The sequence below is a fragment of the Pan troglodytes genome, chromosome 13 (genome assembly GCF_028858775.2).
Source record: "Pan troglodytes isolate AG18354 chromosome 13, NHGRI_mPanTro3-v2.0_pri, whole genome shotgun sequence".
NCBI classification, from domain to species: Eukaryota; Metazoa; Chordata; class Mammalia; order Primates; family Hominidae; genus Pan; species Pan troglodytes.
The window spans coordinates 98,857,561-98,882,871 of NC_072411.2; the positions used below are offsets into that span (position 1 = coordinate 98,857,561).

Here is a 25,311-nt window from a genome sequence, read left to right on the forward strand (position 1 = left end):
AAACCAGGATGAGAAGTTGACACTTTCACTCTTCAGATAGCTTTTCCCAAGATGTCAGAACAAGACTTCATATCATGAGACCCTTACCCTTCTTAGTGACCTTTTTTACTTGAAGGATAATGGTCATTTGATGTATTCAACTGGTTGTGTTTAAGCCTAGGTTCATGGTTCAAAACTATTATGCAAACTGATCATTTTACTTTGTATTTCCCCTTTTTAACTTTGTTTTTCTTTGTGTCTTCTTTGATTTATTTGAGCTGTGTTTTGTAATTCTCATTGTGGAGATCTTTTGCCTCCCTGGTTAGCTATATTCCTAGGTATTTTATTCTTTTTGTGGCAGTTGTGAATGGGATTGCCTTTCTGAAGTCCTTGCCAGAGCAATCAGGCAAGAGACAGAAATAAAGGGCATCGAAATAGGAAGAGAGGAAGTCAAACTATCTCTGTTTGCAGATGACATGATTCTATACCTAGAAAACCCCATAGTCTCGGCTCAAAAGTTCCTTCAGTTGATAAACGACTTCAGCAAAATTTCAGGATATAAAATCAATGTATGAAAATCACTAGCATTCCTCTATCTGTTAACTTATTTAAATTTTTGTAGAAATACAACTCCTAACAGTTTAATGCTGGCCCAGCACTTTGAAATGATGGCAAAAGACTATGGAACAAACTAAACTGAACTTAATAATGGACTCCAGGTAGACTTAGCCTCAGAGCCACTCCCTTCAAACATCCCTCAGTGCTCAAATGTGGCTAAAAGGTTTTTGACACTGACTCCTAGTCACCAATCATTACAATGTGGGATTAGACCAACAACCTGGGACAGGTCTATTCCAGCACCAAGGGATATCAAAATCTAACTATGGGGTGATTGATCAGTGATGCTTTTGGAGAAATATCTTAATCAAAAGGGGAAAATGTGAAACTGGCCAGAATCAACATGGTCATTTGTGTTAAAAACAAACAAACAAACAAACAAACAAACCCTGACAAATAGAGCTGAGGAAGGCTAAGAAGAGAGAGTTCTCACACTTGTATGCTTGATAATAAAACTAACACAAAAGACTGCAACCTGGAACAAAGGCCATCTCAACCTTATACAGAAAAAAATTTCTCTGAGAACATCTGCCCAGCAACTGCCTGCTCAACCTCAAACTGGCATCGCCCTTGTTATTCATCCTGGTAGCCAAGAATAATCATTTCAAAACAATTGTAATCCTTTTTATTTTTCCTTCAACATCCTTTGTCTTCCTTTACCTCCAACATCCTTTGTCTTCCTTTACCTCCCTGAATATGCATAAGTTTACTGTAGCACACATATTCCCATTGCAATGCCCTATTACAAATAAACATCATTTTCCTTTAGAGAGCCTCTTTCTGTTTGTTATTTAAGTTGACAAAACTTAAAGAAATGAATGACCAACTGGACTGTGTGGATCTTCTTTGAAAACTCTTTAAAATTTTTTTAAAAAAATTTGACTCCTGGCTGGGTGTGGTGGCTCACGCCTGTAATCCCAGCACTTTGGGAGGCCGAGGTGGGCAGATCACGAGGTCAGGAGATCGAGACCATCCTGGCTAACAAGGTGAAACCCTGTCTCTACTAAAAATACAAAAAGTTAGCTGGGCATGGTGGCAGGTACCTGTAGTCCCAGTTACTCAGGAGACTGAGGCAGGAGAATGGCGTAAACCAGGGAGACAGAGCTTGCAGTTAGCTGAGATCGTACCACCGCACTCCAGCCTGGGCGACAGAGCAAGACTCCGTCTCAAAAAAAAAAAAAAAAAAAAAAATTGACTCCTAAACAATGAATGGGTTAATGAAGAATATTTTTAAAAATTAAAATATTCCTTGAGACAAATAAAAATGGAAACACAATATACCAAAAGCTATGGAATATAGCAAAGAAAGTTCTAAGAGGAGAGTTCATAGCAATACATGCCTAAATCCAAAAAGTAGAAAGACTTCAAATAAAAAACCTAATGATGCATCTCAAGGAACTAGAAAAGCAAGAACAAATGAAAACCAAAATTAGTAGAAGGAATAAAATAATAAAGATCAGAGCAGAAATAAAAGAAATTGAGACTGAAAAAAATACATCAGCTATGAACAAGCTTCAGGGAAAAACAAAAAGATCAACAAAATAAAAAGTTGCTTTTTTGAAAAGTTAACCAAAATCTACAAACTTTTAGCTAGACTAAGAAAAAAAGAGAGAAGATGCAAATAAAATCAGAGACAAAGAAAGAGTTATTACAACTGATACCACATAAATAGAAAGGATCATTAGAGAATATTATAAACAAATTTAACCCAACAACTTGAAAATCTAGAAGAGATGGATAAATTCTTGGACACATCCAGCCTACCAAGGTTGAATCAAGAAAAAAAAATAGGAAACCTGAACAGACCAATAACAAATAATGAGGCTGGGCATGGTGACTCACACCTGTAATCCCAGCACTTTGGGAGGCTGAGGCAGGCAGACCACCTGAGGTCTGGAGTTCAAGACCAGCCTGGTCAACATGGTGAAACACTGCCTCTACTAAAAATACAAAAATTAGCCAGGTGTGGTGGCACACACCTATAATCCCAGCTACTTGGGAGACTGAAGCACAAGAATCACTTGAACCTGGGAGAAGGAGGTTGCAGTGAGCCGAGATTGCACCACTGCACTCCAGCTTGGGCAATAGAGTGAGACTCTGTCTAAAAACAAACAAACAAAAACCAAGTAATAAGGTTGAAGCAGTAATAAAAAGTCTAATCAAAAACAAGCATGCGACCTGATGGCTATGCTGCTGAAATCTATCAAACATTTAAAGAACTAATATCAATACTAGTCAATATTCCAAAAAAACACTGAAGAGAAAGAAGTAACTCCAAACTCATTCTATGAGGCCAGCATAACTCTGACACCAAAACCAGAAAATAATACAACAAAAAAAGAAAAGTACAGGCCAACATCTCTAATGAACATAAAGGCAAAAATCCTCTACAAAATACTAGCAAACTGACTTCAACAACATATTAAAAATATCATTCACCATGATGAAGTGGGATTCATCCTAGGAATGCAAGGATAGTTCAATATATACAAATCAATCAATATGATAAATAACACAAATGGAATCGAGAAGTATAAAATCATTTCAATAGATGCTGAGAAAGCATTTGATAAAATTCAAAATCCCTTTATGATAAAAACTATTAACAAATTGAATATAAAAAGAACATACCTCAAAACAATAAAGGCCAAATATGACAAACCCACAGCTAACATTATACAAAATGGGAAAAAAAAATTGAAAGCTTTTCCTCCAAGATCGAAATAAGACGAGAATGTCTGTTTTCACTACTTATTCAATAGAGTACTAGAAGTCCTAGCCAGAGCAACTAGGCAAGAGAAAGAAAAAAAGTACATCCAAATTGGAAAAGAAATAGTCAAGTTATCCTTGTTCACAGATGACATGATCCTAGATTTAAAAAATACCTGAAAACTCCACCAAAAAAAACTGTTAGAATTGGTTTTTTTGAACTCAGTAAAAGTTTCAAGATACAAAATCAACATATAAAAATCAGTAACTTTCTATACACTAATAATGAAAAATCTGAAAAAGAAATCAAGAGGGCTGGGCTCAGTGGCTCATGCCTGTAATCCCAGCACTTTGGGAGGCTGCAGCAGGTGGATCATTTGAGGTCAGGAGTTTGAGACCAGCCTGGCCAACATGGTGAAACCCCATCTCTACTAGAAATACAAAAAAATTAGCTGGGCGTGGTGGCACACGGTTGTAATCCCATCTATTCAGGAGGCTGAGACAGAAGAATCACTTCAACCTGGGAGGCAGAGTTCGCAATGAGCCGAGATCATGCCATTGCACTCCTGTCTGGGCAACGGAATGAGACTCCATCTCAAAAAAACAAATAAACAAACAAAAAACAAAAAAAAATAAATCAAGAGAGTGATCCCATTTACAATTAAATTATATCTAGGAATAAATGTAACCAAAGTAAAATATCTCCACAGTGAAAAATTATAAAACACCAATGAGAGAAACTGAAAAAGACATATGAAAAAATAGAAAGCAATTCCATCTATGTTCATGGATTGAATGATTTAGCATTGTTAAACTGTCTATACTACCTCAAGCAATGTCTAGATTCAATGAAATCCCTATCAAAATACCAATGAGAGTCTTTACTGGTATAGGAAAAACAATCATAAAATCATATGGTACCACAAATGACCGCAAATAGCAAAAAAAAGTCCTGAGCAAAAAGAACAAAGCTGGAGGCAATCACATTACCTGACTTCAAAATACACTACAAAGATATGGCAACCAAAACAGTTTAGTACTGGCATAAAACAGATACATAAGCCAATAGAACATAATAGAGAACCCAGAAATCCACTCATTTACAGCCAGCTAATTTTCACTAAAGGCAACCAAAACATACATTGGAGAAAGGATAGTCTTTTCAATAAATGGTGCTGGGAAAACTGGATATTCATATGCAGAATAAAGAAACTAGATCCCTATCTTTCATCATATGCAAAAATTAAATCAAAATAAAGACTTAAATTTAAAACCCGAAACGATGAAACTACCACACGAATATATTGGAGAAATGCTTTGGGACACTGGTCTGGGCAAAAATTTTTTGGGTAAGACCTCAAAAGCACATACAATAAAAACAAAATGAGATAATATCAGGCTAAAAGGCTACTGCACAGTAAAGGCAACAATCAACAAAGTGAAGAGATCAGCCAAAGACTGGGAAAAAATTTTGCAAACTATCCATCTGATAAAGGATTAATAACCAGAATATATAAGGAACTCAAACAACTCAACAGCAAAACAAACAAATACTCTAATTTTAAAAGTGGCCAAAAGATCTGAACAGACATTTCTCAACAGAAGAAATACCAATGGATGGTCAGACATGGTGGCTCACGCCTGTAATCCCAGCACTTTGGGAGGACAAGGCAGGCAGATCGCCTGAGGTCAGGAGTTCGAGACCAGCCTGAACAACATGGAGAAACCCTGTCTGTTGCGGGAAGTCAGGGACCCCAAATGGAGGGACCGGCTGAAGCCATGGCAGAAGAATGTGGATTGTGAAGATTTCATGGACATTTATTAGTTCCCCAAATTAATACTTTTATAATTTCTTATGCCTGTCTTTACTGCAATCTCTAAACATAAATTGTAAAGATTTCATGGACACTTATCACTTCCCTAATCAATACCCTTGTGATTTCCTAGGCCTGTCTTTACCTTAATCTCTTAATCCTGTCATCTCGTAAGCCGAGGAGGATGTATGTCGCCTCAGGACCATGTGATAATCGTATTAACTGCACAAATTGTAGAGCATGTGTGTTTGAACAATATGAAATCTGGGCACCTTGAAAAAAGAACAGGATAACAGCAATGTTTAGGGAACAAGAGAGATAACCTTAAACTGACCACTGGTGAGCCGGGCAGAACAGAGCCATATTTCTCTTCTTTCAAAAGCAAATGGGAGAAATATCGCTGAATTCTTTTTCTCAGCAAGGAACATCCTTAGGAAAGAGAATACACGCCTGAGGGTAGGTCTATAGACGGGCCCCCTGGGTGTGGCCGTCTTTTATGGTCTGTAGACTGTAGGGGTGAAATAGACCCCAGTCTCTCATAGTGCTCCCAGGCTTATTAGGAAGAGGAAATTCCCGCCTAATAAATTTTGGTCAGACCGGTTGCTCTCAAAACCCTGTCTCCTGATAAGATGTTATCAATGACAATGGTGCCCGAAACTTCATTAGCAATTTTAATTTCGCCCCGGTCCTGTGGTCCTGTGATCTCACCCTGCCTCCATTTGCCTTGTGATATTCTATTACCTTGTAAAGTACATGATCTTTGTGACCGACACCCTATTCGTACACTCCCTCCCCTTCTGAAAATCCCTAATAAAAACTTGCTGGTTTTTGCAGCTTGTGGGGCATCATGGAACCTACCAACATGTGATGTCTCCCCCAGACACCCAGCTTTAAAATTTCTCTCTTTTGTACTCTGTCCCCTTATTTCTCAAGCCAGCCAACGCTTAGGGAAAATAGAAAAGAACCTACGTGACTATCAGGGCAGGTTCCCTGATACCAGTCTCTACTAAAAATACAAAATTAGCTGGGCATGGTGGCCCATGCCCGTAATCCCAGCTACTTGGGAGGCTGAGGCAGGAGAATCACTTGAACCCGGGAGGTGGAGGTTGTGGTAAGCTGATATCAAGCCATTGCACTCCAGCCTGGGCAACAAGAGCAAAACTCCATCTCAAAAAGAAAAAAGACATACCAATGGCCAACATATATTTTTTTAAATGTTCAACATCACTAATCACCAGTGAAACATACATCAAAACCACAATGAGATATTACCTCACCCTAGTTAAAATGGCTTGTTATCAAAAAGACAAAAAATAACAAGTGATAATGAGGATACAGAAAAAGGGGAATGCTAGCACACAATTGGTACAAATGTAAATTAGTACAGCCATTATGAAAAACAGACTGGAGGTCCTTCAAAAAACTACAAATAGATCTGCCATATGACCCAGCAATCTTACTGCTGTATATATTATCCAAAAGAAAGGAAATCAGTCTATCAAAAAGATGTCTGCATCCTCATGTTTACTGTAGCACTATTCACAATGGCCAAAATATGGAATCAACCTAAAGTCCATCAACAAGTGAATGGATAAAGAAAATGGTAATATATACACAATGGAATATTATGTAGACATAAAAAGAATGAAATTCTATCATCTGCAGCAACATGGATATAACTGAAGTACATTATGCTAAGTGATGTCAGGCATAGAAAGACAAATATTATACGCCCTCATTCATATCTGGGAATTTGAAAAGTTGATCTCATGGAGCTAGAGAATAGATGGTTACCAGAGGGTGGAAAAGGTAAAGAGGAGTGGAGGGATGAAGAAAGAATGGTTAATGGGTATAAAAATACAGTTAGAAGAAATAAGGTCTAGCGTTTGATAGCACTGCAACCTCTGCCTCCCAGGTTCAAGCGATTCTCCTGCCTCAGTCTCCTGGGCAGCTAGGATTACAGGCGCCCACCACCAAGCCTAGATAATTCTTTGTGTTTTTAGTAAAGACGGGGTTTCACCATATTGGCCAGGGTGGTCTTGAATTCCTGACCTCAGGTGATCCGCCTGCCTCGGCGTCCCAAAGTGCTGGGATTACAGGCATGAGCCAGCGCCCTGCCAGGATGACTATAGTTAATAATTTATTGTATATTTTAAAATAGCTAGAAGATTTGGAATGTTCCCAACACAAAGAAATGGTAAGTGCTTGAGTTGATGGATATCCTAATTATCCTGATTTGATCTTAACACATTATATGAATGTGTCAAAATATCACATGTACCCCATAAATAGGTACAATTATGTATCAACCAAATAAATTAAAAATAAAATACTTCTTAAAAAGTAATTTGAGGCCGGGTCCGGTGGCTCACGCCTGTAGTCCCAGCACTTTGGGAGGCTGAGGCGGGCAGATCATGAAGTCAGGAGTTCAAGACCAGCCTGGCCAACATGGTGAAACCCCATCTCTACTAAAAATACAAAAATTAGCCGGACATGGTTGTGGGTGCCTGTAATCCCAGCTACTTGGGAGGTTGAGGCAGTAGAATCACATGAACCAGGGAGGTGGAGGTTACAGTGAACCGAGCTCGCACCATTGCACTCCAGCCTGGGCAACAAGAGCAAAACTACGTCTCAAAAAAAAAAAAAAAAAAAAAAGGCATTTGATAATATTAGGGCACTATTGTTAATTTTTTGATGTGTATTACGGGGTTAAATGTTTTGCCCCTTTTTACATCATAAATACTAGCAAATTATTATATGAAGATAATTACACTGCTTGATTCCTATATGTATTTTAAAAAATGACTTAATCAGGTTAGACTCAAAGTTATTCTTTCCATTAAAAATGACACTGATACAAAAGTGACAAGCTAAGAGAATGTTAATAATTTGCAGGTCTTAAGACGACAAATTGAAGGTCTCTGGACTAGCTTCCTCAAACTATTTGGGATTGGTGGTTGATAGTGGAAACGTAATAAAGATGCAGAGAAGGCTCATCATAAAATCACATGCTATTTTGGAGTTTTCAAGAACAGAATAGTAGCTACTATTACGTGGCATAATTATAAAATAATAAATAAATAATAAAAAGGGAGTTCTAAGAACTCTCTTAATTATGTCTCCTGATTCAATATAACAGAATTATATATATAAACACATATGTGGAACTAATAGTTGTTCTACTTTAATATTCATAACAAAAGTAACTTAAAAATTAGAAGCATTCTTACCTGTTGAGAAAAGAGAATATAACTGTCCTCTATAAGCAAGAAGGATATTAGATACGACATAAGCAGGAAGAGCTCCACCATGAAATCTAACTACCTAAAAAACAGGTAAGTCAATGGGCAACTCCTGAATATTCATGTTAATAAGTGTACTTTCACATAAAATTTAAAAGTTGCTCTTCAATTTATACCTGACATGGCTACAAAGATATTTCCAGTAATAAGTATCAAAAACTCTAAGTAAAATAAATGTTGAAAATACATAGCAAACTCAAAATGTATCTGAGTTTTTCATCAAAGGCATAATAGAACATATAATTGAGTAGCATATACTACAAAACTGTTTTTCAGGACACACTGATTATTTAATACGTTCCAGGCACGACAGTAAACACCTTATATGCATTATCTCATGTCCTTCTCCCAATATCCTTTGAGGTAGTTCTTATCCCTATTCTATAGACAAAGAAATTCAGGCATCAGAGCCCAACTAACTTGTATAATTTAAAACATAATAGGCAAGTTACTTAGCTTCCCCTCTCTATGTCTTTATCAGTAAATGGGGACAATACTAGTATGTACCTTATAGGTAGTTATTAGGATTAGACATGCATATTTGTGTAAGGCATTCAGAATATTAACTCATATATAACAAGTTATGAGAAAATGTTAATTGCTTTATTAATTTTTTATGTCCTTCACTGTGTTTGAAAATCTTATGGAACTATAAGTTTTAAAATCAGTGCCTAAGTTCATAATCATTACGTTATAGTGCCTCAAGTCATTCTATCAGCTCTCTATAAAATACATATAATAACAAAAACAAGCATTCCTATACACCAGTAACAGACAAACAGAAAGCCAAATCATGAGTAACTCCCATTCACAATTGCTACAAAGAGAATAAAATACCGAGGAATACAACTTACAAGGGATATGAAGGACCTCTTCAAGGAAACTACAAACCGCTGCTCAAGGAAATAAGAGAGGACACAAATAAATGGAAAAACATTTCATGCTCATGGATAGGAAGAATCAATATCATGAAAATGGCCATACTGCCCAGAGTAATTTATAGATTCAATGTTATCCACATCAAGCTACCATTGTCTTTCTTCAAAGAATTAGAAAAAAACTACTTTGTTTCATATGGAACCAAAAAAGAGCCAGCATAGCCAAGACAATCCTAAGCAAAAATAACAATGCTGGAGGCATCACTCTACCTGACTTCAAACTATACTACAAAGCTACAGTAACCAAAACAATATGGTACTGGTACCAAAACAGATATACAGACCAAAGGAACAGAACAGAGGCCTCAGAAATAACACCACACATCTACAACCATCTGATCTTTGAAAAACCTGACAAAGACAAGCAATGGAGAAAGGATTCCCTATTTAATAAATGGTGTTGGGAAAACTGGCTAGCCATATGCAGAAAACTGAAACTGGACCCCTTCCTTAAAACTTATATGAAAATTAACTCAAGATGGATTAAAGACTGAAAGTAAGACCTAAAACTATAAAAACCCTAGAAGAAAACCTAGGCAATACCATTCAGGACATAGGCATGGGCAAAGACTTCATGACTAAAACACCAAAAGCAATGGCAACAAAAGCCAAAATTGGCAAATGGGATCTAATTAAACTAAAGAGCTTCTGCACAGCAAAAGAAACTATCATCAGAGTGAACAGGCAACCTACAGAATGGGGGAAAATTTTTGCAATCTATTCATATGACAAAGGGCTAACATCCAAAATCTATAAAGAACTTAAACAAATTCACAAGAAAAAAACAAACAACCTCATCAAAAAGTGGGCGAAGGATATGAACAGACACCTCTCAAAAGAGGACATTTATGTGGCCAACAAACATAGGAAAAAAATCATCATTTTTTTTCATCATCGTCTGGTCATTAGAGAAATGCAAATCAAAACAACAATGAGATACCATCTCACACCAGTTAGAATGGCGATCATTAAAAAGTCAGGAAACAATATGCTGGAGAGGATGTGGAGAAACAGGAATTCTTTTACACTGTTGGTGGGAGTGTAAATTAGTTCAACCATTGTGGAAGACAGTGTGGCAATTCCTCAAGGATCTAGAACTAGAAATACCATTTCACCCAGCAATCCCATTACTGAGTATATACCCAAAGGATTATAAATCATTCTACTATAAAGACACATGCACACATATGTTTACTGCGACACTGTTCACAATAGCAAAGACTTGGAATCAACCCATCAATGATAGACTGGATAAAGAAAATGTGGCACATACACACCATGGAATACTATGCAGCCATAAAAAAGGATGAGTTCATGTCCTTTGCAGGGACATGGATGAAGCTGGAAATCATCATTCTCAGCAAACTAACACAAGAACAGAAAACCAAACACTGCATGTTCTCACTAATAAGTGGGAGTTGAACAATGAGAACATATGGACACAGGGAGGAAAACATCACACACCAGGGCCTGTCCAGGGGTGGGCGGCTAAGGGAGGGATAGCTTTAGGAGAAATACCTAATGTAGATGACGGGTTGATGGGTGCAGCAAACCAACACAGCATGTGTATACCTATGTAACAAACCTGCACGTTCTGCACATGTACCCCAGAACTTAAAGTATAATTTTTAAAAAAGCCTTAAGTTCTTTTAATGTCACATTATTAAAAGTAAATTTACTTTAAAGCATGTTCTCCATTCCACAGAATTTTTTAGAACATGTATAGACTTCTCTGGCAACCTGAGGGAAACTATGGAAGTACAAGCTTACTACAAAAGTTGCAGAAAATTTCAGAAAATTCAGGGTCTCCCTAAAGTCCCTCCATGAATTCCCAGGTAAAAAGAGAAGAGAAAAAATCAGAAAACGTACAGCCCATACTTGTGACTTATAGTTTACAGCTCTGCATGGAAGGTTGGGAAAGCTGAGTAAAAGGGAAAAGACCATTTTGCTACCTAATACCAAATCATACATGACAAGTTGGGAAATATACTCTACTTATCGAGAGTTAAGCAACATAGCAGGCTCAGGAGTCAGACTCCTGGATTTAGATTCCAGCTTTGCCTCTCACTAGCTCTGTGTCCTTGGGCAAGTTATTTTACTCCTGCATTACTTTCCCTTCTCTCTATATATATCCTCATCTGTAAAATTAGATAAACAGCACTTACCTCACAGGGATGTAAGGCTTAAATATGTTCACACTTGCATAAGGCATTTGGAATAGTAACTGGTACATGGTAACTGACTGGAAAATATTAGCTGTTATTGTTACCTTTAATGCCCTTCACTGTGTTTAGAATCTTGTAAGAGGTCCTACACAGAGCATTCTGAATATAACATTTCTTTTAATGATAGAGGATCATCGTTATGAGTATTAAATGTTATACTGGGCTACAGATACAGCTGGGTATATAAGATACTACTAAACTTACAATCATAAACTGGCCTCCCTGTCTCATAGTCAAACTGTAGCCGTACTTAGTATTTAGTGCAGTATTTCTTTAAATTTTGACTTACATGCCAACATTGAAAAATTAAAATATTTCATCTAAAAATTCAGATTTCTAGTTTCTCTTAAAAGCTGAAGATCTGGCAACACTGGACTTCATTACTGCACAGAAATGATTTACTAGCATTTATGGAATTCTCTTGAGAAAGTAACTTTCAGTTCATGCTTTGCCCTCTTTTTCGTAAGAGCAGACTACAGAATATGTGAATATATTTTCCTCTTTCCTTTTTCAGAAAAAAATTTAACTTTATGAAAAGTTATCTATTGAAGGCTGAAGTTTCTCTTTATTCATTTTCTCCAATCTTCTGTGACTGAATCAGCAACATTCAAAATATGTATTACTTTTTAAAACAAGTAAGATATACAACTTTCATTCATTCTCTTACTACCTACAAGCTACATTTTTAAACAAGCATGAAGGAAGAACATCTTACGTCTTTTCAATAATTTGAGAATTTAATTCAATTAATACAAATTATTTTTTTAATTTTTTTTATAGAACTAAGCTTAAGCTTCAATAATATAAATTCTTTAATTGACATTTTAAAAAGAATCCACCTTTGATACTGTAACACCTGTACATCCTCAGTCTTTAGAAAGATTTCCACATCAAAACAAGAATACTAGGTCTGTCCTCTTTTGGTTTACAATTATGCTTGACTCTAGTGTATCAAGCTGACTTGACTTTTCTTGTTACTAAACTGAATTATGAGACACAGGAATTATATGGATAAGAGAATACGTTATATTCCTACCCCAAACCACTGGTTACAGTAATATGCCCTTTCACCATACTAAATATACAATAGTATGAATTTGAGAGATTTAATTGGTCCCTTAACTTTTTTTTTTTTTTTTTTTTGAGATGGAGTCTCGCTCTGTCGCCGAGGCTGGAGTGCAGTGGCGCAATCTCTGCTCACTGCAAGCTCCGCCTCTGGGTTCATGCCATTCTCCTGCCTCAGCCTCCAGAGTAGCTGGGACTACAGGTGCCCGCCACCATGCCCGGCTAGTTTTTTGTATTTTTAGTAGAGACGGGGTTTCACCGTGTTAGCCAGGATGGTCTTGATCTCCTGACCTCGTGATCCACCCGCCTCAGCCTCCCAAAGTGCTGGGATTACAGGCGTGAGCCACCGCACCCGGCCCAACATTTTATAATATGTACTGTAATTATCCATGATGCTATTTTCCAACTTATACTAAGATTTTAATCTTCCCTTCCTAATTTAGCACAAAATTTCTATATATTAACTTAGAATTTTATAATGTTCACAAATTAATAATGATCATAATCCAGTTCTCACCAAGTTGCTCTGAGGATTAAATGAGATAATGCATATACAAAATGTTTCTAATTTAATTTTGCCTTGTGAGTTTTATTACAGTATTAAATGACTTAGAGTTAAAACAAAATTCTACTATGCCTGCATTGCAAAATACAACAGACCAAAAAAAAGTGAAAGTAATAAAGCTATAATACAAATTTGACTGAATATTAAAACTATATAACTTCCCTAACTAATCAATTGTTATCTTATTTATGTCCAGGTTGCACAATTGTGCAAATTATAGTGATGCTAAGTAATATCTATAGTTCTACTGCTTTATGCAGTATTTTTGTAATATTATTTGCTAATGAATTCAACACATTTATCTTTAATAGAATTTATGTTTACCTTTTACAAACTGAGCATGCACAATATAAAAAGTTATTTGAAAACATTCTTTTATATGGCAGAGCCTACATATTTTATTGTACTATGAATTTATAGTGTAGTATGAGCAACATGAAATCTTTTTTCTTTTTCTTTCTTTCTTTTTTTTTTTTTTTTTTGAGATGGAGTCTCCCTTTGTTGCCAAGGTTAGAGTGCAGTGGCACAATCTCAGCTCACTGCAACCTCTGCCTCCCAGGTTCAAGCGATTCTCATGCCTCAGCCTCTTGAGTAGCCAGGACTACAGGTGTATGCCAGCACGCCTGGCTAATTTTTGTATTTTCAGTAGAGGTGGGGTTTCACCAGTTGGCCAGGCTGGTCTCGAACTCCTGACCTTAAGTGATCTGCCTGCCTTGGCCTCCCAAAGTGCTGGGATTACAGATGGGGGCCACCATGGCAAACCATGAAATTCATTTAGGCAAAAATATTAATTTGTTTGAGAATCAGGTATCAGCTCTCATTTTTTGGATGTATCAAACATGAAAGAATCACCTTAAAGCAGGGGTGGGCAAATATGGTCTGTGGGCCAAGAATAATTTTTGGATTTTATTCAAGTGTAAGAAGAATGAAAAAGAAAAAAGGAAGAAGACAGAAGCAACTACAGCAGTGGCAGTAGCAAAAGATACTGTATGTGGTCTGCAAAAAATTATTGATTATCCAGCCCCTTATGGAAAAAGTCTACAACCCTTCCTTAGAGTTATCTATAAATAAAGCAGTAAATAATCAACCAGCCAGGAATCTCTCTTACCTGTCCAAGTATTTGTGAAAAGGAAGTCTTAACTGTCACCTAGTTTAAAACAATTATTGAAAAAAAGGTTATTTTCCTCTAAACTCCTTTACATTTTATTAAATTGAGCACTTATGCATATCTCTAAGCATAATAATTGATTTTCTATAATGGTAAACCTTAAAGGCACTCAAGATCTTAAAGAATCTTCTGAAACACCATGCAAATTGTATTAAGTAGAGTGTTACTGTTTAGTATACTTTCCCACATATCTAATTATTTGACAGCTGAGTGAATGCTATTTTGCTCCTTTACTACCTAAAATATTTAATTAAGTAGAATATCTTATTACCATATCATGCCAGCTAAAGAAATTTAAGCCAAAATAATATTTTAAAAAGAAATTCATCCTTAATTATCTCTACCATAAATACAACTTTTTGATAATTAGGAAGTCTATTTGATATTAGAAAGGAGATAAATACTTTTAGGGAAGTTTAAAATGATTTTGTCAAAATATGGACTTCTTGAAGATATGCAGTATTTGTAAAAAAAAAAAAAAAGGACATTTTGAGAGCATGCAGTAGTTGGAGTCAAATTTTTATCACAATTTTTTCTATTGCTTTAATATTATAAATATGAACATGCAAATTAAAAACTACTAAGGCCCTGTAAAACCCTGAACTGTTAGAAACAGGATGCAAGATATCAAAGCAATAATAAATTCCATGAAATCTAAATTAATTCATAATATAAGTTCAACTGAAACTTGGCTGGAGGAACAGATTCTATTAATTTGACAAAATCAATCCTAGTTTATCTTTGAAAAGTTAGTTCTAACAAAGAATCCAAACATTTAAGCTTGGTTTAAAGCAGTTGAGCAGAAATAAAATATTTCACATAAACCAGAAGCCTATGTTGTCATAACCACTGAAATGAGTAGTTTAACCACTTAAATCTGGAATCTAGGGGCTCTTCATTCACGAATCCATAAGTAACTAAAATGTTACTCTCAAGTCTATTCCCCTTAACACAAAGAGATGTACTTTGATTACAAAATAAACACAATAGGTATGAAATCACACATTTTAATGACTAGCAGAGCTTAAAATAATTAGTGAAAAGGAAAGAAGATCCTTAAGCTAACAACCAGTACAGCTATACACCATTAAGTATCATGTCAGTTACTGCAGTAAGCCCATGTCAGCTGACCTCATGATGTTCTTCAATTTATAAAAAAGATTCTGGACTTGGGGCTTCCAAATTTAGAAGGTTAATCTACAGTCTCATTTTTTTGCTTTATCTTCTATTACTTATTAAGATGTACACATTTGCAAATGGCCCAGCTACGGAGATGCTAGGTGGTGTTAATAGGAAAAATGAAGAATATTTAAAATATTTTAAATGCCTATTTTTTATATGCATTGGCTTCCATGCCACCATATATCTGAAGCTTATATAAAAAGAACATTTCTAGCTTATTCTACAACTAAATCTTAAAAATTAATCAAACATACAACTTACCTCGTACCGACAGTCTGATGACGTGTACATTTTAAATAATGCCACATGGGTATCGTTTTCTGGTTGAGCAATATGGAGTTTCAGAGAAATTTCTGTGGAAGATGGAGCCCTGAAGAGATAACTTAAATATCAATTCTCAAATACAAAATGCTGGTAAAGAGCCATGGCTAAGTTAATCCTCAGCACAATACAACTGAATAATGTAGAGGAAGCTAGGTGCCAGACACATAATTGTGGATGGGCACTTTTTCAATGATATCACAATTGTTTGAATGCTCCCTCTAGGACACAGGAGTTGCAAGAGGGTGGAAGGGGGTTCAGGTTCCAAGGAAGTAAAGTTTAAGTTCTCTATCATTTCATAAGAATACTATATATTAAATTATAGGAACAATGCTACATAAAGGATACATACATTTTACTGAGGCATTTTAATAATTCATGATTTAAATAAATAAACTAAGCAGAATATCTATTATTCAAAAACACCAAAGTTTAAAGTAAATTCTTTCAAATACTTACTGTGCAATGGTTAGTGAATCTTCATAAGACCAAGGAATATGAAGTCTATAGATATTGGTTATTTCTTCTGTTAAAACATTAAAAAAATATATTATTAACAACATGTTACCCTAAATGTTACATAAACTACTATAATATCTAACTAATTATACAATTGTCCATTTCATTAAAAAAATCAGTACAGGTTATATTACATGATAAAAAATTATGGCGAATTCCTAAATAATAATGCTTTAATTAGATTTATAATAGATATTACAGCAGATAGGCAGTATTAAGAAAGTGGAAAAATACTAAATAACTAAATCTGAATTACTACTATAAGACATAAAGATATATGGCATTTTTAAAATGTGGATATTTAAAGTGAAACAGATAAAAATGCTTTACTGTTAAGAAAGGGTCTATGTTAAATCCCCTGGAAATATAAACAACTTTTCTGTTATAAATTTAATTTTACTTCACATAAAAATATATGGAAGAATAAGTATTATAGAAAATTTGAGTTAACACCTATTGAGTCTTCAAATGACAATATTATTTTCTATACATTTTTTAGAAAACATATTTACCTTTGACTGCTGAGCACTTGCTTACCACGTTGATTTTAAAAGCTTGGTATATCTAATAGAGTTTGACCACAAAAACAAAATATAAAGGTTTACTTGTATGTTAAAGTAAACATTAAAGTAAAATCAAATCCTTTTTCTTGTAGTCAGGATTAATTACCTGTCCAAAGTTCAGAAGCTCTAGATTGTAGTATAGGCCATTTGTATTTAACACCACTTTCCTTGAAGACAATCCTGTTGAATTCAAAGTACTGTATTACTTAGAATATCAAGGAAGTTTTTAAAAACATACTGATTATTTAATTAGCATTAAGACAATGCCAATAATTAAAAATTTATTTACAGGTTTTCACGTCTGTATGGAGTTAACTCCTAAAAATCTAATCTCCCAGCAATAAACTCTAGACAAAACAAATTTTATTACTTCCAATCACATCTATCTGCTTTTAAAAAAGTCAGGTATATAATTCCAATTTCAGACAGGTGTACTTTCTTGGTAGATCTTTTATTTTACAAGCTTCTTATCTTCAATGATATGGGTGATTCAGAATTGTCATTTCTGTATTGTTCTGGGTAGTTTTGTACCAAAACAAAGGGTAGGGGGAAAAATAAAAATCCTAAAGTTTTGCCAAGTAACACAGATTCTTTTCATAAATAAAATGTAAAAAAAATATTTAAAGGGCACAGGAGCCAACATAAAAAAGTTCCCAATATTCAAAGCTAGAATAACTTAAGCAAAAATACATATAATGATAGAATTGGATTATAGCCCAATGAATAAAATAGATATCTCTGAGTCCATAGTGACATAAATAAAAATTGAATAAATAAATAATGGGGGAGAAGGGTCTACTTTATCTCAGGAAGAATTCCACTAAATGTAGAATACCAGAGTGATATTTGCTAAGTACTAGATGAACCAATGGATGCTAAAAATAGTGGGTTATTCTAAAGAAAAACAGGACATTTATATATTCTCAAAGTATGTCACCCCAGATATTTATTAATTACAAAAGGAAAAAGCAATAACATTATAGCGGAGAAATCTAGCAGGCACCACCTTAACCAAGAAAGGAAAATTAACATAACTAGTAATTAGAGATATCAGTATCACATATACTCAATATGATATAGTAGGAAATCCTCATTGCTTCTGTGGTATTTTGGCAAAAATACATAACCTCAATCTAATCATAAGAAAGTATTAGGCTGGGCACGTTGGCTTATGCCTGTAATTCCGGCATTTTGGGAGGCCAAGGCAGGCTGATTTCTTGAGTCCAGGAGTCTGAGACCAGCCTGGGCAATATGGTGAATCTCTGTCTCTACAAAAAATACAAAAAAATTAGCTGAGCATGGTGTCACATGCCTGTAGTCCTAGCTACTCAGGAGGCTGAGGTGGAAGGATCGCTTAAGCCCAGGAGGCAGAGGTTGCAGTGAGCTGGGATCATGCCACTGTACTCCAGCCTGGGTGACAGAGTGAGACCCTGTTCCCCACTCGCCCCACAAAAATGAAACAGACAACTCCAAATAAGGAACAATGTACAAAATAATTGAACAGTATTCTTCAAAGGTTTCAAAGTTGTGAAAGACAAGGAAAGACTGAGGAACTGTCACAGATTATAGGAGACTTAGGAGTCATGACAACTAAATGCAATGTGGAAACGTGGATAAGCAGGACATCTATGGAAAAACTGGTGAAAAACAAATAAAGCCTGTAGTTTAATTAACAGTATTGCGCCAATGCTAATTTCTTAGTTTAAAAAAATTGTATTGTGTTTATGTAGAAGGTCAACCTTAGGGAAATGTGGGTGAAGGATATACAGGAACTCTTTTGTAACTTTTCTGTAAATCTAAAATTATTTCAAAATAAAGTTTAAAAGAATATTTAGAGAAATCTTGAAACCTTCTTATACAAATAACAATTTATAACTCTATATTAAAATTGTATTAAAAGGGCCAATAGGATAAATTTCACATAAGAACAGACACACAGACACATATATACACACACGCAATTACCTGCAAATGTATGTGATTATGGAAGTTCACTTCTCAGAATATGACTGCTAGCCCAATGAGAATAAAACCACTGAACCACATCATATAGTTATTCTAAGAACTATACTTGAAATATTCAACATTTGATATTACAAAGCTCTGCTTTACTGCAACTCTGTTAAAAATAAAAGTAATTCTTATGCTTTCCAAAAACAAAGTACTTACCAAAGGAAAAAAGATGAGTTACAGGAAGCTGTACGTATCTTTTCTCTTTTTTAAAGAATTCACAATCTACAACAAACTGAAATATAAAACATTGATTTATTAGAAAAAGTAAGTTAAATTTACAGTAAAGTATCTTTACTTGATGTTTGAGTGGAAAATAAAAGTCTATAAACCTCAGCTTTGGAGAAAGTATCATCTATTACACTATAATTCTGCCTATACTTAAGTGGCAAGAATTTCTCAAGGAGAGATACTATGCTGAGAAAACTTGATATACAAGCTTAACTTAATAGATAAATTATTCGAGGGCCATTTCTAGAACAACAGATTCATAGCAGTTTTTTTATAGTTAGCTTTAGGTGTTTGCATAAGAAGGACAGTAAAGGATGGATGAAAGTATTATCAGCCTAGGCTAATTCAAGATTAGTTAAAGATTTAGATACTATGTCTCTTAATACTTTCATAGTCAAAAGGAAAATGTGATTTTGTTTTATATCTTTTTGAAAAATCCTGTATTTATTAAAGATAGTCTAATTAGACTATAAAAGGCTGCTGGAGAAATACTGCCATTCATTGACACATGGCTAATGTTATTTGTGGAACACTATTTCAGGTTAAACAGTTATCACAGTAAGTGGAAAAAAGGTTTACTATGTACGAAGCCAGAAAAAGAAATGCTTTTCAAAAAAGTAAAACTATAATGTGACACCTGCATCATTATAATTTTTTGTAGTGACATTTCTTTTTAAATAACATTTCTATTAGCTGCATAAGAAACTCTGCTCTCACTTATCTGCAAGAACTGTTTCTGGTAAAGGAATAATTTCATTAAAATAATCTCTACAATGCAATCATATTATTTTGATCTACGGAAGCTAAAGAAAAATTAATCTGATGCATAACTGTAGCTAGCAAGTCGTTTGCTGTCTACAAAAGTGGAAAGCTAGTGGGGTCTATCCTAGGCTTTTCTAATAACTATACTTTAGATTTGTCTGAAGCAGTATTACTTTGTTTGCCTCTTGGGTAGATTTTTGATTGTTTTCAAAAGTGAAAAACAGACAGGGAAATTGCTATTAGATTAATCCATACACTTGGGGGAATAAAAGAAAAAACTTTTAAGGGGTTTTGCTTTATTTCTCCCTCCTTACTTACAAGGCAAAGAACACAGTCAGATATTTTCATTATAGAAAACAGCTGCTAAAAGATTATAGCAATCATTTATTGAACAGGATTATTCATTACATTTTTTACAAAGTACTTTTGGATAAGCCTATATCAGACAGGGAAGCAGTTTTTAAAAGCAATTTCATTACTTTGAACAAGTTTAAAATAATATAATTTTTATTATTGCTTTAAAAATTTGGCTATGCCTTTAGTTTTGCATAATGACAAAAACCCTACCCAGAGAAAATTCAAAGGCCTGTCTCTGAAACACCCAAGATAAGTAAATTTCTAATGGGTTTAATTATTTTGTTTTCTGTTACAAAAAAATGCAGATAAATTCCATATTTGCATTTCTAAAAATATACTGATAGAAGTTGACTCAAAAATGTTTTACACTATTTGAATATATGTCATGTGCTGATGATGAGCTATACATAGACATGCAAAAATTATGAAAGACTTAAGTTATAATTCTAGTGAGACGGGGTTGTACAACAGTAGAGTCAGCAGTGTTACTTTCCAAAGAGCATTAAGATGCATTACATATTTATTAGGCTGCTAAGACTGTCTATTTGCAGAAAGGCTCATTAATTTCTTGGAATAACCAGAGAGGGCCTTTTCAAGTTTGAGAAAAATGTTAGATTCATTCAAAACCAGCTTACCTGCCAGAAAAACCCTTTAAGAGAGCTTTTAGTATTGAAGATGCTGAATTACCTCTCACTTGAGCTAAGCAAAACAGAACAATGAATCCATTATAAGGTACTTGTGAGATTTAGTCATTGAGATGACTCCCAACTACATCCCCCTTTTCCTTTCTCTATTTCTCCTACATTTTTCTGATTATTTTGGCTACAAATCTTATGAACCTTCTCAGTCAATAAACATTTTCTTGCGCACTTATGCAGTAGTCACTGAAGGTTGAGGATGCAAAGTAGAATAAAACCTATCTGTTCATTACTCTTAAAGAGTTCACAATGTGGTCATGGCAACTGAGACATAAATAAATTATAATTCAACATAATAAATTTTTCAAAGAAGTTATAAAGTATCATGAGAATAAGTAAAAGATTACTGAGGAACTCTGGAAAAGGGAAAAAGGGACATGGGTTGGATCTTGAAGAGTAAGTTTGCTGGGTGAAATAGGAAAAGGGGAGTCCAAAGGGCCCTTTACCTCCATTTTCTTCCTTACCCACTAATTCTATCAAAATCACCATTCTTTTCTTTCTATTCCCACTTCCCTAGTACAAGCTGAGGATCCCTTATCCAAAATGCATGGAACTAGAAGTGTTTGATTTTTTTGAGATTTTGGAATATTTGCCTATACATAATGACATATCTTGGGGATGGAACCCAAGTCTAAACACAAAATTCATTTATGTTTCATACATATCTTACACACTTAGTCTTAAGGTAATTTTTATATTTTTAATAACTTTGTGCATGAAACAAAATTTTGACTGTTTTGACTACATCTCACCACATGAGGTCAGGGGTTGAATTTTCCAATTGTGGTGTCAGGTTGGCACTCAAAAAGTTTTAGATGGCGCGTCCTCATTATTATAGCAATGAGTATCCCCACCTGTCAGAAAGTTTTTAGAGTTTGGATTTTTGGATTAAGGGTGCTCAGTCTGTACAAGCCCCTTATGAGGTACCTAGTCTGTTTCTGATCTATTCTACAGCATAAGGAGATTAATCTTCCCAAATAAATGATTTCTGATACCATTACTACTATAGTTAAAAATCTTATGGCTTCCTACTGACTTCTGAATTCCATAAAGTCCTGAATCCTCCAATCAAAACTTTCACAATATGGCCATGAACTAATTTTCCAGACTTTTCCTCCACTACTATTCAAACCCATCGTGGCCATCCTTTCAAAATTATTATTTACTTATTCACTGTTTTTCAAATATACTTCATGTTTTGCTCTGTTGCTTTGTCTAAACAGTGCTGTCCATTATAATTCCTGGCAATGATGTCACTATTGAGCATCTGGAATGTGACTAGGACAACTAGGGAACAGAATTTTTTATTTTATATTAACTTAAATTGAAATAACCACATGTGCTAGTGATTCCTGTATTGACAGCATGGCTCTACAATGTTCATTCTTCCTATAAAAATCCTAACTACCCGTTAAGGCCATTTTGTTTTATTTTATTTCATTTTAAAAGTGGGGTCTCATTATGTTGACCGGGCTGTAGTACAGTAGCTATTCACAGGCATAATCATAGCATACTACAACCTCCACCTCCTGGGTTCAAATGATTCTCCTGCTTCAACTTCCCAAGTAGCTGGGATTACAGGTACTTGCCACCATGCCCACTTGAAAGCCATTTTAAATATCACCTTATTATAATGCCATTCTTTTTATGTACTTGCTATATTCTGATTTGTGTTATGTGTATTTGGGTAGTTCTTTTTCCACTCTTCCCTCTGCTCCAGTTACATTTCTCTCCCCCTTCCCAATAGTATGTAGCTTTTTAAGAACAGGGTCTTGTCAGCCAGGCGCGGTGGCTCACACCTGTAATCCCAGCACTTTGGGAGGCCAAGGTGGGCGGATCACCTGAGGTCAAAAGTTCAAGACCATCCTGGCCAGCATGGCAAAATCCCATCTCTACTAAAAATACAACAATTAGCTCGGTGTGGTAGCATGCGCCTGTAGTCCCAGCTACTTGGGAGGCTGAGACAGAAGAATCACTTGAACCCAGGAGGTGGAGGTTGTAGTGAGCCAAGGTTGTGCCACTGCACTCCAGCCTGGGTGACAGAGCAAGACTCTTTCTCGAAAAAACAAAACAAAACCAGGGTCATGTCTTCATTTGTGTGCCTCCTATAATTCCTGGTACATAGCCTTGTACTTAAAGGGTACCTAATATTATTATTATGTGCCTAATAATTCATAGATTTTGAAAGACTGATTGATAAACTGGAACCAGTTCTCACTTGGAACAAAGAAACTTGGGTTCATTCTGCTTAGTTCAAGTTAGAGTAGATGATCCTAATAATTTAACAGTCTTAGGTGGATCATCAAACTGGCTACTGTTTTAGATAAACTCTGTGCAGAAAAACTCATTGAAAAAGAACTGTAAAATTTAGCATGTGTCTCCAAAACATTCTAATAACAATCTTAACCCACTTGTTACCTTACTTCCATGAACAGATGGTACATAAACAACAAGGTGAGACAAAGATGGATAGTCTTGAAGTCTTAAGGTCAGATACTAAAATAAAAAAAGAAAGAAACTACTTTTATTTCTTAGAGATTAATGCATGTTTAAAGAAAAATAAATAACACTTATTTCTTACTTAATTCGTTATCTTAAAAAGCAGGCTTCCAATTTATGTTCAGTACTTCATAAAATGCCCATGTTTACATTTCCAGGTCAATAATCCTGTTGAAAATCAAGTTCCTAATAATTATTATGTTAAATAGGAACTGCCAAAAATATTCTTTGGATCCCTTCACATAAAACAAATGACATTTAACATTAAATTTAATTATTGTCTATAATTATTTCCAAATTTGGTGTCTTTCTTTTTATAATTTGGTTATTTGTTACATATAGTATCACAGTATTGTTTCTACATTTATTTTGGTAGTATATAACAAAAAACATTCAATAGCTGATGAATGAATAAATGCTAAATATAATGAAAGAGTTACAATTTAATCTCAAATTATTTTGATCTAGCCCAAGTAGTAAAGAGTTGCTGTCTAATGGCATATCTGCACATCATCCTCTGGAATTTATTTAGCAAATGATAAAGACAAGTATGTCTAAATAATGCACCTCACCAAATGAGTAACTATTTATTTCTCAAAATTAAGACCAGTCCTATAGTCCATATTTTGAGGAATGAATTGGTAGAAGACTGCTCTATTTAATGAAAAGCCAAGGCACCAAATACAGGTTTTTTTGTTTTCTTTCTTGTTTTAATTTAACTTTTATTTTAAGTTCAGGGATAGATGTGCAGATTTGTTACACAGGTAAACTTGTGTCATGGGGGTTTGTTGTACAGATTATTTCATTACCCAGGTACTAAGCCTAGTTACCCACTAGTTATTTTTCCTGATTCTCTTCCTCCTCCTACTCTCCACCCTCCAATAGGCCCTAGTGTGTGTTGTTCCCCCTACATGTCCGTGTATTCTCATCATTCAGCTCCCACTTATAAGTGAGAAGATGCAGCATTTGGTTTTCTCTTCCTGCATTCATTTGCTAAGGATAATAGCCTCCAGTTCCATCCATGTTCCTGCAAAGAACATGATCTCATTCTTTTTTATGGCTGCATAGTATTCCATGGTGTATATGTAATACATTTTCTTTACCCAGTCTACTATTGATGGGAATTTAGGTTGATTCCATGTCTTTGCTATCGTGAATGGTGCTGCAATGAACACACATACATGTGTCTTTATAATAGAATGCTTTATACTCCTTTGGGTATACACCCAGTAATGGGATTACTAGGTCAAATGGTATTTCTATTTTTAGGTCTTCAAGGAATCTCCACACTGTCTTCCACAATGGTTGAACTAATTTACACTCCCACTAACAGCATGTAAGTGTTCCTTTTTCTCTGCCACCTCGCCAGCATCTGTTATTTTTTGACTTTTTAATAATAGCCATTCTGACTGGTGTGAGATAGTATCTCACCGTGGTTTTGATTTGCATTTCTCTAATGGTCAGTGATGTTGAGCTTTTTTTCCATATAATTGTTGGCTGCATGTATGTCTTCTTTTGAAAAGTGTCATTTCATGTCCTTTGCCCACTTTTTAATGAATTGTTTTTATCTCATAAATTTGTTTAACTTCCTTATAGATGCTGGATATTAGACCTTTGTTGGATGCAGAGTTTGCAAAATTTTTCTCCCATTCTGTAGGTTGTCTGTTCACTCTGTTGATAGTTTCCTTTGCTGTGCAGAAACTTTTTAGTTTAATAACATCCCATTTGTCAATTTTTGTTTTGGTATCATCATCATGAAATCTTTGCCCATTCCTATGTCCAGAAT

At 35.0% G+C, this 25,311-nt stretch overlaps 1 protein-coding gene across 8 annotated transcripts in view; it reads right to left on the reverse strand.

Annotated features, from left to right (window-relative positions):
• Positions 1 to 25,311, reverse strand: part of PGAP1 (post-GPI attachment to proteins inositol deacylase 1) — an 85,852-nt gene that overhangs the window by 21,121 nt on the left and 39,420 nt on the right. For all 8 annotated transcript variants that reach the window (XR_010150182.1, XM_063791438.1, XM_063791437.1 and 5 more), the window contains 8 exons: positions 23,445 to 23,522; positions 19,138 to 19,213; positions 17,075 to 17,148; positions 16,918 to 16,969; positions 16,346 to 16,412; positions 15,827 to 15,935; positions 14,324 to 14,362; positions 8,351 to 8,444 (listed from right to left, as the gene is read on the reverse strand). Coding sequence is in view for 7 of the 8 variants with exons in the window: in XM_063791438.1 (XP_063647508.1) it covers positions 8,351 to 8,444; positions 14,324 to 14,362; positions 15,827 to 15,935; positions 16,346 to 16,412; positions 16,918 to 16,969; positions 17,075 to 17,148; positions 19,138 to 19,213; positions 23,445 to 23,522 (589 nt within the window). In the remaining variant the exon portion in view is untranslated. The remainder of the gene's footprint in view (positions 1 to 8,350; positions 8,445 to 14,323; positions 14,363 to 15,826; positions 15,936 to 16,345; positions 16,413 to 16,917; positions 16,970 to 17,074; positions 17,149 to 19,137; positions 19,214 to 23,444; positions 23,523 to 25,311) is intronic.